The 16,069-nt window shown below is 36.4% G+C and overlaps 1 protein-coding gene and 1 non-coding gene across 3 annotated transcripts in view; both read right to left on the bottom strand.

Moving 5' to 3' along the window:
• MSH2 (mutS homolog 2) overlaps positions 1 to 16,069 on the bottom strand; it is a 75,338-nt gene that overhangs the window by 18,039 nt on the left and 41,230 nt on the right. For both annotated transcript variants that reach the window (XM_060117555.1, XM_060117556.1), the window contains exon 8: positions 12,163 to 12,272. In XM_060117555.1, coding sequence (XP_059973538.1) covers positions 12,163 to 12,272 — 110 coding nt within the window. The remainder of the gene's footprint in view (positions 1 to 12,162; positions 12,273 to 16,069) is intronic.
• On the bottom strand, positions 14,962 to 15,071 carry LOC132502232 (U6 spliceosomal RNA). Its single transcript, XR_009534428.1, has one exon. It is a non-coding gene; the product is annotated as a U6 spliceosomal RNA (small nuclear RNA).

Below are 16,069 nucleotides of genomic sequence, written 5' to 3'. Positions count from 1 at the left end.
CCATCCTAGACCTTGAAGATGAAGGCAACACCTTAAGGATGCTAGAGAAGTAGAGGAGGAGACAGGGTGCAGAGACAGTGGGGCTGCCCTGCCAGCCCTGTGCTGCTATGCCCACACTGTCGTGATAGATAATGAAACCCCTATTCCTGTTTAAGCCACTGTTATTTATTTATTTGAGGTTTCTTTTTCAACAGCTAAATCTCTGCCCTAACAAATGTAGAAAGCTACAGGCTGAGAAATTAACTTAAATGTGTTACTGGGTTAATTACATTTGTAGGGTATCAGGCAAAAAGCAAAAGCAAATTTTATCTGAGAGGATATATGATTTGCCTGTATGATTTGCACAGAAGGAACCCAGATAAATGAGACTTCATAATCTAAACATACATAACAGACAAGGAAACAAGCCACCACGAGTAAGAGAGTCAAAAAAAAAAAAAAAAAAAGGTAAGACTCAGCAGAAAGAAGACAAGGAGCAGATTTAAATCCAAGAAATTTTAGAGATGGAATATTAAGAATGGGAATGGAATACATGAGCAAAGAACAAGATACTACTTAAAAAAAAAAAGACTAGGCAGACTTAGAAATGAACTGAACAACTTCTATAAATGAAAAATATAATCATTAAAAAAAAAAACAAAAACCCGGGCTTCCCTGGTCGGGCAGTGGTTAAGAATCCGCCTGCCAATGCAGGGGACATGGATTCGAGCCCTGGCCCAGGAACATCCCACATGCCGCGGAGCAACTAAGCCCGTGCGCCACAACTACTGAGCCTGTGCTCTAGAGCCTACACCACAACTACTGAGCCCACGTGCTGCAACTAGTGAAGCCCACCCGCCTAGAGCCCATGCTCTGCAACGAGAAGCCACCACAATGAGAAGCCTGTGCACCGCAATGAAGAGTAGTCCCTGCTCGTCACAACTAGAGAAAGTCTGCGCGCAGCAACAAAGACCCAAGACAGCCAAAAATAAATATAAATAAAATAAATAAATTTATTTTTAAAAAACCCAATGGGATTGTTAAACAACATATTAGAGCTGAAGAATTAGACCATCTGAAATAATCACAAAGAGAGAAGCACAGACACATGGCAGAAAAAGAATGCAAAAGTCTAATATATGTCTAATCATAGCTTTAGAAAAAAAGAGTAAAGAAACACAATAGTCAAAGAGATAATGACTAATAATTTTCAGTTCTCTTATTAAGAAAACACAGCAGGGCTTCCCTGTTGGCGCAGTGGTTGAGAGTCTGCCTGCCGATGCAGGGGACGCGGGTTCGTGCCCCGGTCCGGGAGGATCCCATGTGCCGCGGAGTGGCTGGGCCCGTGAGCCATGGCCGCTGGGCCTGTGCGTCTGGAGCCTGTGCTCCACAACGGGAGAGGCGGCAATAGTGAGAGGCCCGCATACCGCAAAGAAAAAAAAAAAGAAAACACAGCAAATCCAAATAGGAAAAATAAAAAAGAAATCCACTTTTGGACCCAAGGTAGTAAAAGGAACCAATATCTGGGATCAAAACTTGTAAACAACAATAGTGCAAGCCAACAGACAATGCAACACAATCTTACAGGTACTAAGGAAAAGCAGCTATCAACATGGAATTGTACACTCAGATAAAATATCCTTCAAGAACAAGGGTGACACCAAGAGGGGAAAGCGGGGTTCGGGGGTGGGATGAATTGGGAGATTGGGATTGACATATATACACTAATATGTATAAAATAGATAGCTAATAAGAACCTGCTGTATAGCACAGGGAATTCTACTTCACTCCACTGTACAGTAGAAACTAACACAACATTGTAAAAACAACTATACCCCAATAAAAAAAAGAACAAGGGTGAAATACAGACATTTTCCAACAAACAAAATCTGACTAACAGACTCCCCTCCACCAATAAAGGAACTCCTAAAGAATATCCAGGAAGAAGAAATGAACAGCAAAGAAAATGGTAAGCATATGGGCAAATCTTAACACTGACTATAGAGAAATCTAAGGGGTATAAAAAATAGAACTAAACTATCAGCCAGTAATGAAGAAATATAATCTGATCTAAGGTATTCTAAGGTCCTAGTATTCTGGGGGAGAAGTAAGAAGATGCTGATAATGTTTTTGACTTTGATGAGTTATGTATACACATTTAAAAAAAAAATTTGTGAAGAACTTCAAACCAGTGCATGTGTGATAGGATACAGGAGGAGCATAAGAAGAGGGAAAATGGTAATTTTTGAAACCCAATCAACATAAAATTAAGAAAGAACAGGTAAGGGGAACCAGGAACAATAAGAATCACAAAATAATTTGGTAGAAATAAATCCAAATTACCACTTTAAAAAAAGAGCTTATCAAATTAAACTTTTTTTTTTTTTTTGGCTGCTTTGGGTCTTCGTTGCTGCGCGCAGGCTTTCTCTAGTTGCGGTGAGCTGGCCCACTCTTCGATGCAGTGCACAGGCTTCTCACTGCACTGGCTTCTCTTGCTGCAGAGCACAGGCTCCAGGCATGCAGGCTTCAGCAGTTGTGGCTCATGGGCCTAGTTGCCCCACGGCATGTGGGATCTTCCCACACCAGGGATTGAACCCACTGCCAGGCAGATTCTTAACCCATGCACCACCAGAGAAGTCCCTATCAAATTAAAATTTTTTTTAATTTTTTAAAAATTTATTTATTTTATTTATTTTATTTATTTATTTTGGCTGTGTTGGGTCTTTGTTGCTGCCGCGGGCCCCCTCCAGTTGCAGCAAGCGGGGGCTACTCCTTGCTGAGGTGCACAGGCATCTCACCACAGTGGTCCCTCTTGTTGCGGCGTGAGAGCTTCAGTAGTTGTGGCATGCGGGCTCAGTAGTTGTGGCTCGTGGGCTCTAGAGTACAGGCTCAGCAGTCGTGGCACACGGGCTTAGTTGCTCCACGGCACGTGGGATCCTCCCGGACCAATGGCAGGCGGATTCTCAACCACTGTGCCACCAGGGAAGCCCTCAAATTAAATTTTAAAATAAATAAAATCCTGCTATAAGTTTGACCTAAACCAAAAAAACTCACAAAGGATGGGAAAAGATATACCATGTGAAAAACAAAAAAGAAGGACTCTGGCACTGCTTTCTTATTATCAGACAAAATAAACCTGAGGCAAAAAGCATTACATAATAATAGCATTACTATTATTTAAATACCCCTAAGAATGATAAAGGTTCAATTGCCCACACATACACAAAAAATGACAGCTCTGTGCCTTGAAAACATGAAGCAAAAATGTACTGAATTTATGAAGACATCCACATTTCTCTCAGTAACTCAGCAGATTAAAATTAGCAAGTATCCAGACAATGTGAACAAAACAACTAAAGCTTTATCTAATGGACATATAGAGAACTCTGCAACCAAAATTAGGGAGCACTCATAATCCACACACACGGAGAATTTTTATGAAACTGACACATACCAAGCTTGGAAATTTAAAAACTTACTTCTAAACAAATGACAACCAAAGAACAAATAAATGATAATGGAATAAAGGACTTAAAACTAAGTAAGAAATTGTACCTCTCAAAACGTATAGGATTCAGTCAGCTAAAACAACACATTGAAAGAAAAGTATAATCTTAAGTGCTTACTAAAAAAGAAAAGGCTGGAAAAATAGTGAACGCTCAACTAAAGAGGCTGAAAAGAGACCAAAAATAGATGAAATATATATGTAAGAATGGAAATTAATGGGAAAAAAAAAACCAAAGATACAAAAGAGGATTTTAAAGGTCGATTTAGACAAGTTGATCTCTAAAAATCAGACAAACTATGGAAAGGAAGAAGTGTCAAGGGAGGCACAAACAAATTATATTAAAAATAAATAAGAAATCTATCTGCAAATACAGCAGTCCTTTTAAAAATAATAAGCAATCACTATGAACAACTTTTAGCAATTGGAAAACTCAGAAATATATATCTACTAGAAATATATTCAGAATATAAATAGAACACTTACAACTCAACAACAGAAAGACAACACAATTTAAAAATGAGCAAAGGATCTGAAGAGACATTTCTCCAAAGATATAAAATGATCAACAGGGACTTCCCTGGTGGCGCAGTGGTTAAGAATCCTCCTGCCAATGCAGGGGACACGGGTTCGGGCCCTGGTCCGGGAAGATCCCACATGCCGCAGAGCAACTAAGCCCGTGCGCCACAACTACTGAGCCTGCGCTGTAGAGCCTGCGAGCCACAACTACTGAGCCCGCGTGCTGCAACTACTGAAGCCCATGCACCTAGAGCCCATGCTCCACAAGAGAAGCCACAGCAATAAGAAGCCCATGCACCACAACGAAGAGTAGCCCCCGCTCGCCGCAACTAGAGAAAACCCGTGCACAGCAACGAAAACCCAACGCAGCCAAAAAGCAATCAATAAAATTTAAAAATAAAATAAAATGATCAACAAATATATGAAAAGATACTCATCATTAGACACCAGGGAAATGCAAATCAAAACCACAATCAAATACAACTTCATACCAACTAGGATGGCTATTAAAACAACAAAACAAACAAAACCCACAGAATATAACAAGTATTAGCAAGAATGTGGAGAAACTGGAATCCTCATATATTGCTGGTGGGAATGATAAATGGTGCAGGGACTATGGAAAACAGTTTAGTGATTCCTCAAAAAGTTAAACATAAAATTACCATATGACTCAGCAATTTCACTCCTAGGTATATACCTAAAAGAACTGAACAAATACTTGACATGACTGTTCAAAGCAGTACTATTCATAATAGCCAAAAAGTAGAAACAACCTTTAAGTCTATCAACAACTGACTAGATAAACAAAATGTAGTATATACATATAATGGAATATTATTGAGTCATAAAAGAAGCCAGTCACGAAAGGTCACATATTGTATGATTCCATTTATAAAAAATGTCAAGAATTGGCAAGTCCATAGAGATGAAAAGTAGATTAGTGGTTGCCAGCATCTAGGGAAATTGGGAAAAGTAAGTAACTGCTAATGGATATGGGTTTTCTTTTGGTGGTAATGAAAATATTTTAGAACTAACTGGTAGTGGTTGCACAACAGTGTAAATGTACTAAATACCAATGAATAACACACTTTAAATTGGTTAATTTTATGTAAATTCCCCTCCAAAAAATGTAATCATTGGAAACAAAACAAAGGAAAAATATATTTATGGATAGAAAAACTCAATGTTGAGAGGGAGGAGATATGGGGATATATGTATATGTATAGCTGATCCACTTTGTTATAAAGCAGAAACACAACATTGTAAAGCAATTATACTCCAATAAAGATGTTAAATTAATTAATTAATTAATTTTTAAAAAGACTCAATGTTGTAATGATGTTGATTCTCCCAAGTTAATCATTAAATTAAATGCAATTTCAATCAAAATACTTAAGACAATATTATTTCTAAAGTTTAGAAATAACCAATAGCACATATTAATGAAATATGATGAAAATATTAATATTAATGAAATGCATGAAAATTATAATAAACACCAATTTCAGGATAGCATGTAATTCTGTGGAGGGATGTATGCAAACAGGACTTTATAGTGTACATACAAATGTTGATTATATTAGTATAACAAGTATTTTATAATCAAAATTTTAAACTTTTAAATACCTCAAAACGGAGGAAAGTGGATGGAGAAATTAACAGGAGAAAGAATGTGGATAGAAAGAAGGGGAAAGGAAGGAAAAGGGGTGGGAAGAGAGAAGGAAAGAAAAAGAGGTCAAGGCCCAGAGGGGGCCAGACAGAGGAAAGGGGGAAGGTGAAAGTGGGGAAAGATAAGGGGTGAAGGAAAGGGAACAGGAATGAAGAATTCTTCAGGCATCCAGGCAGAGCAGATTACCTGGAATGCGGGGATGGGGAGGCAGGTGGGAGGACAGGGCGGTAGTAAATCAAATTGATAACAGACATTTCATTAACACTGAATGTCAGAAGATAGTGATGCATCACCCTCAAAGTTTAGGAAAGCTGCAACTATAATAATGAAGATTTGCTCAAGAATAAAGCTAAAAGACAGATATGCTTATCAAGCATAAAATAATTCAAGGACTATAATATCCATCAACCTTTCTTTTTAAAAAACCCAAAACACCTGAAAAACAGATCTAGCCAAATAAAAGTGGAATCAAGCATTTTAAAGCCAGGAATGAAGAAGCCATGGTAAAAGGACATGGTAAGCACTGAATCCATTTACATATAAACATGAACATTAAACAGCCTGGAAATTGGAATTAAGGCTACAGACATGTTGTGCATATTTTAGACCTGGCCAGTGTAAAAATATAACTATTAATAAATACCAAGAGGTATGAAGGGAGTTCTACAGAAGCACATACAAGAGTGGTTAACTGCTCAACTTTCAGAGCAGGTAATTAATACTCCAAAATTGAAACACGTCCTTCAAAGAAATCTCCAATCTCCTCACATTTTTCCTAATGTGAGTTTCTTTAACCTATGTTTTAGATTATTTTCCCTCTCTTATGGTGAAAAATTATTCATTTGAAGTTCAACAATTCCCTCCCATAATTCTTTTTTTCTGTTACACTGAAAACCATTAGGTTGGATCCTTTTTAAATTAGAAGTTATGTCTATAGTATGAACTCATTTCTCTATCTATGCATCTGTCTGTACATAACCATAAAAAGACCTTTAGCTGTGTCTCAATGGAGGCACTACTAGGATTTTTTTTTAATGATATCACTTACATGTGGAATCTAAAAAATACAACAAACTAGTGATTGTAACAAAAAAGCAGCATACTCACAAATACAGAGAACAAACTAGTGGTTACCAACAGGGAGAGGGTGGGAAGGAGAAATATAGGGTGGCAGAATGGGACGTACAAACTATTGGGTGTAAGAAAGGCTACAAACATGAATTGTACAACATAGGGAATATAGCCAATATTTTGTAATAATAAGTGGAGTATAACCTTTAAAATTGTATAAATTGGAGTAGTCTCTTATTGTCCTTTGTATTTCTGTGGTGTCCACTGTAATTCTTTTGCATTTCTACTTTTATTGATTTGAGCCCTTTCCCTTTTTTTCTTGATGAGTCTGGCTAAAAGTTTGTCAATATTGTGTATCTTTTCAAAGAATCATCTTCTAGTTTCATTGATCTATTGTTTTCTTCAACTCTATTTCATTTATTTCTGCTCTGATCTTCATGATTTTTTTCCTTCTACTAATTTTGGGTTTTGTTTGTTCTTCTTTCTCTAGTTGATCTAGGTTTAAGGTTAGGTTGTTTATTTGAGTTTTTTCTTGTTTGCTGAGGTAAGCTTGTATCGCTGTAAACTTCCCTCTTGAACTGCTTTTGCCATGTCCATAGGTTTTGGATTGTCGTGTTTTCATTGTAATTTGTTTCTAGGTATTTTTTTTATTTCTTCAGTGATCCATTAGTTGTTTAGTAGCATACTGTTTAGTCTCCACGTGTTTGTGTTTTTTTTACAGTTTTTTTTCTTGTAGCTGATTTCTAATCTCTTACTGCTGTGGTCAGAAAATATGCTTGATATGACTTCAATTTTCATAAATTTACCTAGGTTTGCTTTGTGGCCCAGCATGTGATCTATCCTTGAGAATGTTCCTTGTGTACTTGAGAAGAATGTGTATTCTGCTGCTTTTGGATGGAATGTCCTATAAATATCAGTTAAGTCCATCTGGTCTAATGTTTCATTTCAGGACTGTTTTTCCTTATTGATTTTCTGTCTGGACGATCTGTCCATTGATGTAAGTGTGGTGTTAAAGTCCCCCACTATTATTGTCAATTTTCTTTCTCCATTTATGGCTCTTAGCATTTGACTTATATATTGAGGTGCTCCTATGTTGGGTGCATATATATTTACAATTGTTATATCTTCTTGTTGGATTGATTCCTTGATCATTGTGTAGTGTCCTTCTTTGTCTCTTGTAACAGTCTTTATTTTAAAGTCTATCAATGAATTCAGTAAAGTTGCAGGATACAACATTAAGACACAGAAATCTCTTGTATTCCTATACAAGTTCTGAAGGCTGGGAAGTCCAAGATGAGGGTCCCAGCATGGCTCAGTTTTGGTAAGGGCCCACTTTCTGGTTCAGAGTCAGCACCTTCTCGCTGTGTTCTTACGTGGCGTAAAGGGCACTACTAGGATTTTGAGTGGGACAATAGTTTATTGTAAGGGACTAAAACACAAAATTTCAACATCTGTCCTCTAAACCTTCAATACTGCCCATACTTGAGAAGAGACTAAATGTTAGTAAGAGTTATTTCTGGGTGGTAGATGTGGAGGATATTTTTAACTACCATCTCTCTACCTTTCTGCATTGTGTGAATGCTATTTTATATAGGTATCAGTTTTACAAAAACAGTGTTTTGTTTTTTATAGGACAACTATAAGAAAAAATGTCAACACTTTGACAGAATTCTAGATGGAAGAATATGAATACTTCCATTTTTTGTACTTCTTTTTCATTTCCAAGTACAAAAACTTTAAAGTATTTATATTTAATTTAAAGTTATAGTTAATTTAAAGTTATAAAGTATCTTTATAACTTACATATACTTATACAGTAATGATATATGAAATATATATATATTGTATGAGGATTATTCAATTGTGGCTTTTTAAAAACTATTTCAATTTCTTCTGTCCCAGTATTTTCAATAAAAATTTATCTAAAGTCATTACTTTTCCAATAGTAGATGAAATATCAATAATAAGTGTATGTGAAAACTAAGATTCAAAGATATAATGGTCCAAATACATATAGAAAGGTTTAAAAATTTAATACATCTCACTGAATCACCTAATAAACAAATATTGTTTACATTTTTGTGAAAAATCATTGGTTTTTTTGAACCCTGTCTTGGGGTAGTTTTGCTCTACATTTACTTCAAAAATGGAAAACCTTTCTATAAGAAAGTAGCCACAAAAAACACCCAACACATTTATATAAAAAGCTAAGCCTAGGAAAAAACAAAAATTAACCCAACCACTCATATAAATGACTGCTCCTCTCATCACATGAATTCCTAAGTGCACAGGTAGAAAATATTAAATCATACATGAAACGATTGATATCCTCTTGAGGTTTTCTCAAAGTGGTTCTGAATCACGTGATTGAAACGCCTAAATTCACTACAAGTATCTACAATGATAGTGAAGGGTTGAATTCACCTCATAACTTGAGCTAAGTTTAAAAGTTTGTAACTGAGAATAAAGACAGAATCTTAGGGGACACTCCTGGTGGTCTTACAACAGTTATTTCCCTACTTCTCCCTTCCCAGTAGTGCTCTTATACTTTGTGTATCTCCAAATAACCTACCCCTTGTACCTTAGGCCAAACATCACATTTTATTTCTCTGGCCACAATCATTGCTTAAATAGTCCCATCAAGGCAAACTTCAGGACTCTTTCTTGGAATATGGCATGAACTGCTCCTGGTAGGTAGCCATCCTAGAGCCAAAAGAGGAACCAGCCTTAGGTCAAAATTTAAATCACAAAAAAATAGAAGAGATCAAGAAACTAGGTCCTTTGGATGGCCTTACAGAGCTGCTGAATAAAGCAACTCTAAATAAAGCCTACCGTATCTCTAGACTTAAAATTTCATGAGCCAAGGTGTACTGAGAGTTTAGATTACCTGCAAAAATAAAGAGTCCTAATTGATATAAAGTTTAACCACAAGTAAGCTACTCATGTCACTGTGGCATAAAAATTATATTGAGATGAAAGCATGAGAGTAGACTTTGTTTCTGAACTCTCTTATCTACCTAAAAGCAGAGCCTCCCCAAAGAACTCAATTGTCGTTAAGTCCTTTCCCAGGGAGTTTCACAACCAGGGAAGTCAAAACTATCATATCTTCCATCTGTTCTCCAAAGAGCTCATTTATCTTTCCTAAAAGCCATTTGTTTTCCAATAAGTGCCTTCTCTCCCACTCCCCTTCCCCTAATATTCCCAAATTCTAACAGCTTCCTTGAGTCACATTTTTCTGTTACTCATAACAGCTTCCTTGAGTCACATTTTCTGTGTTCTCTTGCTAAATTTTTTTTTTGGTCAGTTTAATTACCAGTCCCCCAAACAATGAACCTAAGAAAGGAGAAGAAAAGTTTTCTTTCCCTACAAAGTGAACTACTTAATACTGTACTTTCAGATTTAAACACTAGGGCTTGCTGTATCTAAAGTGACAGCAATGAAATTAGGACAAATGACCTCTTCTTTTGCAGTCTATATCCAACCAATTATTGCACTGCTTACCTTCGCAATCCACTCTTCCCAGATATTTATAAAATCTTATAATGCTCTAATCCCATAGCATCATTCAAGAATTAACACTGACTACTATTTTACAGTCACAGCAAATTCTAGTTTAACAGATATGTGTCAAGTATTTCAGATCAAAGTAAAAATCCTTAACCCACAATAAGGATAATACAATTGAGTTGAAGAAAAGCACACCAGGCTGTTAACATTGTTCATCTGAAAAGAGGGAAAGAGAAATATCAAGGACAGTTATTTTTGACTCTGTATTTCTTTCCATCATTTCGTTTCACTTTTTCTAATACTATGTGCTCCATTTATAAGTAGAAATGCACCAAATAAAGAAAAACACTTTAAAAGTGTATATCATGGTATTTTAAATATCTTTCTGGAAAACTACCCACAAGCACACTAACCTACAAGCAAATGAAAAAAACTGCCCTATCACTGACAAAAATATTACCAGAAAAGCATTTATACCTACACACACATAGACACACACACACACACACACACACACTCACACACATTCATGTGCTTCTAAAATCCAAAGATTTTAAACAGGTGGATACTGCTGCCCCCTTCTTCCCAACAGGTGAGGATGTGGCCTTACCTGTGACTGGGCAGAGTTGGATATTTGTAAACATTCCTTTAAATGAAAGCAAGTAAATGTGTAGCTCTTGATGGTTAAAAAAACCTCTGACTAAAATAGAGGTGGGAAAGCAAGAATTGAACTTTTCCATGTCATTACACCTATTTACACACTTGAAGGAACCCAGAGGCCAGGCAAAGCTCTGATGAAATGCTGCAGTTGATTTTGCCCTTTGTGGCCAGCTTTATTAGTAACTTCTAAGTTGCTATCTCCATGCCTTAATATTGTGGGTCTCAAACTTAATCATGTATCAGAATCACCTGGTGGGCTTGTTAAAACAGATTGCTGGGCTCCCAATGATCTAAAAGTTGGGCACCTAAAATCATTCCACTAACAGCAATATTACAGAGGAAACAAGAGCTAAAACAAGTTTTCCTAAACAAAGGATGAACGATGCAAGTTTTCTGACTGCTTAACCTACAAGTAAATGGAAAAGATTGCCCTATCACTGACAAAATACCAGAAAAGAGCATTTATACCTACCCGCGTGCACATGCACACACACACACACACACACACACACGTAATTCTAAAATCCAAAGAGCACAGAGTAAACGAGGTTTAATTTCTTTAAATCTCAGTTAATGATCCAGTAAAAACAAAATAAATCAACATCATATATGGCAAATGTTAACTCCACTTAATCCAGTTATTAAGAAGAATGCAAAGAATCTAACTATTCTTTAATAAGAATAATGTAAGCACATATTTCCTGCTTGATTATGTTTAACAGGAAAGTTAGTATGTAGAAAATTTCAAAGTATTAGTATTTAGAGTCATGGTTAACTTTTTAGTATACTCCTACTCAGGAGATACACCCATACTCTAACCTCCTCCCCCAAAGACCTTCCCTACGTGGAAAATAAAACAAGAGAAGCTGACTTCTCTTACGTTCTATGTTTACCTCTATACCCTTCCCTTTTCCAGTGACTATAACTTTCCTTCTTTCTTGGAATTAAAACAAAACTCAGCTGGCATATGTGAAATCTTTTATTTATGAAATTTCCTTTAACCAAGCCACTTATGCCCAATATTCACTTCCTCTGTTAATCTTTCTTAATTTTCGTCCACTGAAATGATTGTTATTTAAAAAAAGTTTAAAAACCTTTTCCCATCATTTAATCTTACATCCACTGTCTCAAAGGTGCCTTACAAAAGTGCCAAAATTAAATATTAAAAAGAGAAATCTGGAAAGTTTTCTGATGTGCCTTTGCTTTTCAAAACTATTCTGCTGCTTGTTTTAAAGAGTATATTGCATACCTGATCCATATCTAAAGTTGTTTCTATCATTTCCTGAAACTTGGAGAAATCAGAACGAAGATCAATAAGAGGAGTCATAAAAACTGCCAACAACAATGCCTGATGTTTTCCTAAAAGAAAGCAAAAAGTAAATAAATAAATAGGTCCTATATTAAAAATACAAAACTACAAATCATGAAAATTTGCGATAATGAGCAGCCTTTGATCCCAAAAGCACAAACTGTGTAGCAGATCTCTGAAGTTACTACTCACTCAGGTATCTTAATTCAAATGTGTTTAGTACTTATATAGTAAGGGAGATGATCTGGCACTCTAATAAAACACTGCCTGCCCTGCATGTCTGCTAATCTCCTTCAGAAGAGGTACTATAGATGCAGAAACGTGACATTAATTACAACCAAATGAATAGCGTTTCTTTTAGATTTAATAACCCAAAGTTGAAGTCATTAAAATAAAATATCTAACTTACCTTATAAATCCCTAATTTCCATTAATAATACAGTGTTCCAATTAACAGAGGTTAAATCAAGCCACAAGTAAATGGAACTTCACTTGATGCTGTTTAAGAGCACATGCTGGGGAATTATGTAAGGAGAAGTAAGTGAAGCAACAGAGTCTGTAGTGTGAAAGGCATGAGTAGAGAGACCTGGAAGCCAATCCCTGCTCTGGTATCTACTGGCTCTGTGATCTGGAGCCTCCTTTTCCTTGTCTATTACAATGGGAGTAATAATAACAGCTACCTAGAAGGTGAATAAATAAGACAACTATGCTTAGTATATATACAGTAGTTGACACAATAGAAGCTCAGCAATAGTTACCACGCATTATTATTGGTTATAACACAAGGATTTTCTTCTGATCTCCAATAAATTCCCTTAGGAGAACACTGCAAGTGATCTCTAGCATACTGCATTTCACTCCAAAGCAATAATTCCCAACATTTTCCAGAAGTATTGGTAGCTCTTGATTGAGAAAATGATGAAAACGTTATGATGGCAGTCAGTAAAACTATTGTGAGAATTCATACTTTATTATTAATCACAACAGCATCTAGACATATTTAGAAAATAGTACATATGTGTGAAACATTATTTAGACAGTCTATAAACAACACTTTGCCCACATAATGTTTGTTGTGCTACAATGCCTGGTTCTTTATTCTGAATTAGCTCATATGCTATTGGTAAAGAGGGGAATGATGGCAGCAAAACATGGTGGTGGCACTGGTTCACAAATGATTTTCCCCCAGCCCATTAATGTTTTGAAGAGATCAAGGGAAAGCTTTCACACAATTAAAAGTAAGCTTAGCAACATACAAAGACCTCAGAGTGGCTGGCTTAATGACCATTATACTTTCCACTATGTTAAGATATGTGGAAAGGCTGAGTATAGATGAAGAGTACAAAAACATTTGCCACTGTTTAAAAAGAAATTTTTTATTTAACTGAATTCTACATACTCTGGTTCAGATTTTTAACTTTGTTGAAACTGACATTTGAAGCAAATGACCTCAAAGGGCATCTCAAAGGAGGAAATAAGCCCCAGACTTTAAAGCTGCAAAGTGTCACTTGATGCTGGCTACAAATGCAATGGAGATTTACGCAGGCTATTGTTTCTATTAAAGGTTGTTAATGCTTTTGTTATTAATCACTTAAAATTTTTCATATATTTTGAGGTCTACCTTAACTCTATTTTTTTCTGTAAGTTCTGTTTTCTAGCACATGACTTTGAAGAAGGTAAGGTTTTCCAAGAAAACACAAGTAGTATTATTACAGAAGTACCTGTATAAACTTCAGAACATGTCCTCTAGCCCCTCACACACAAAGGCCCACCTTGCTGCAGCTCTTCTAAGAGTTAAAGTCCCTTCCTCTGCTCACTTGTTCCATATCCTGCAAAGCCTTCACTAGCATCTTGAATTCCTTCCCCTACTTGTAATTTGTACTGAGCCCCAGTTGGCAATTTCCAACTGGGTTTTTTTTCCCCCAATTGGTTATGGTTTTAATTAAAAATAACAGCTCTATTGAGATATAAATCATATACCAAACAATTCTCCATTTTAAAGTGTACGATTCAATGGTTCTTAGTATATTCACAGATTTGTGCAACCATTGCCACAATCAATTTTCAAACTCTGTCACTGCCCTCAAAATAAACAAGGAACCCTGTACCCATTAGCGGTAACTTACAATTTCCTTCCAACCTCCTGCCATTCCTCCAAGCCTAGGCAATCGCTACTCTACCTTCTGAATCTATAAATTTTCCTATTCTGGTCTTTTTATATAAATGGACCACATTATATTGTGACAGCTTTTTTTCACTTAGCATAATGTTTTCAAGGTTCATCCATGTTGTATCATGCATCAGTACTTCATTACTTTTGACTGAGGAACAATATTCCATTGTATGGATATGCCACATTTTATTTATTCATTCATCAAGTGATGGGCACCATTGGGTTTTTTTTTTAATCATTTTTGGTTTATTTCTAGTAACAAAATAACATACTTTTCAGTACGATTGTTTTTAATTACAGAAGTACAGAAACTAAAATAAAATCTTTTTTTTTTTTTTTTTTTTGCGGTACGCGGGCCTCTCACTGTTGTGGCCTCTCCCATTGTGGACCACAGGCTCCAGATGTGCAGGCTCAGTGACCATGGCTCACGGGCCCAGCTGCTCTGCAGCATGTGGGATCTTCCCGGACCAGGGCACGAACCTGTGTCCCCTGCATCGGCAGGCGGACTCTCAACCACTGCGCCACCAGGGAAGCCCTAAAATAAAATCTTAATAACACTATTACCTAAAAATATGGAACATTTCACGAATTTGCATGTCATCCTTGCGCAGAGGCCATGCTAATCTTCTCTGTATCGTTCCAATTTTAGTGTATGTGCTGCCAAAGCGAACATCACCATTGGGTTTTGATAAACTCCATCTTCCACTAGTTACCACAACCTAAAAAGCCTTACATGATCTATCCCAGGGTATTAAACAAAGGTCCATAGATCCTTGAATTCAAGGTAGTACATAAACAAAGAAGTAAATCCCATCTTCATTTTCTCTAACCTCTAACTGGAATCAAGCATTTTCTTCCATTGTTAATGTAAGTAATAAACCACAGTAGTATCATCAGTACTTGTGTCTTTGATATCAATTAAAATTCCAGATATATTTTCATATCATATTATAGTTTTTTGGAGATAACTTTAACATTTAAACTCATTAGTTCAAAATTAAAGAAGTTCGAACTTCACTCAGATCATGTTATTTAATGCATTAATAAAAAGGACTTATTTCTCAAGAATTTTTTTTATATTTTGATAAGTGTATTTCAATATAATTGGCTTCCTATTTAATTCTATGTGTTTCATTTTACGCATTTAAAAACACTATTCTGACAAGTGGTTCATAGACTTTATTAGAAGCCAAAAGGGTCCACAGCACGAAAAATGTTAAGAACCTTGGATAGGCCTCACCTCTCTGGCCTCACCTCCTAACAAGCGCCCTTATTCTCTATCTCCATGCTTGACAACCCTAGCTTCCCTTCACTCCTTCAACAAGTCAAGCTATAGGTACTTATACTAGCTGGCCCCACTAGCCTCCCCTAGATCTTAACAGTGAGCTCTTTGTCATCATTTGAGATTCACCTGAGACAGGAATTCCATAGAGAGGCCATCCTTGACCACCATATTCAGCATCTTCCTGGCCCAGCCAAGTCACTCTATTATGCTTTCTTTGTTGTACTTACTACTCTTTGAAATTCTTGCTCATTTATTTCTCTCTCTCTACCCTTCCACTGTTACTGAACCTCCATAAGAAGAGGGACCTTATCTGTTATATCTACCATTGTAGTTCCCAGAACAATGCCTGGCACAAAGTAGGCAATGGATAACTCTATGCTGAATGAATG

This window comes from Mesoplodon densirostris, chromosome 14 (assembly GCF_025265405.1).
Source record: "Mesoplodon densirostris isolate mMesDen1 chromosome 14, mMesDen1 primary haplotype, whole genome shotgun sequence".
In the NCBI taxonomy this organism is placed as follows: domain Eukaryota; kingdom Metazoa; phylum Chordata; class Mammalia; order Artiodactyla; family Ziphiidae; genus Mesoplodon; species Mesoplodon densirostris.
This window is presented reverse-complemented; position numbering and strand designations above follow the sequence as displayed.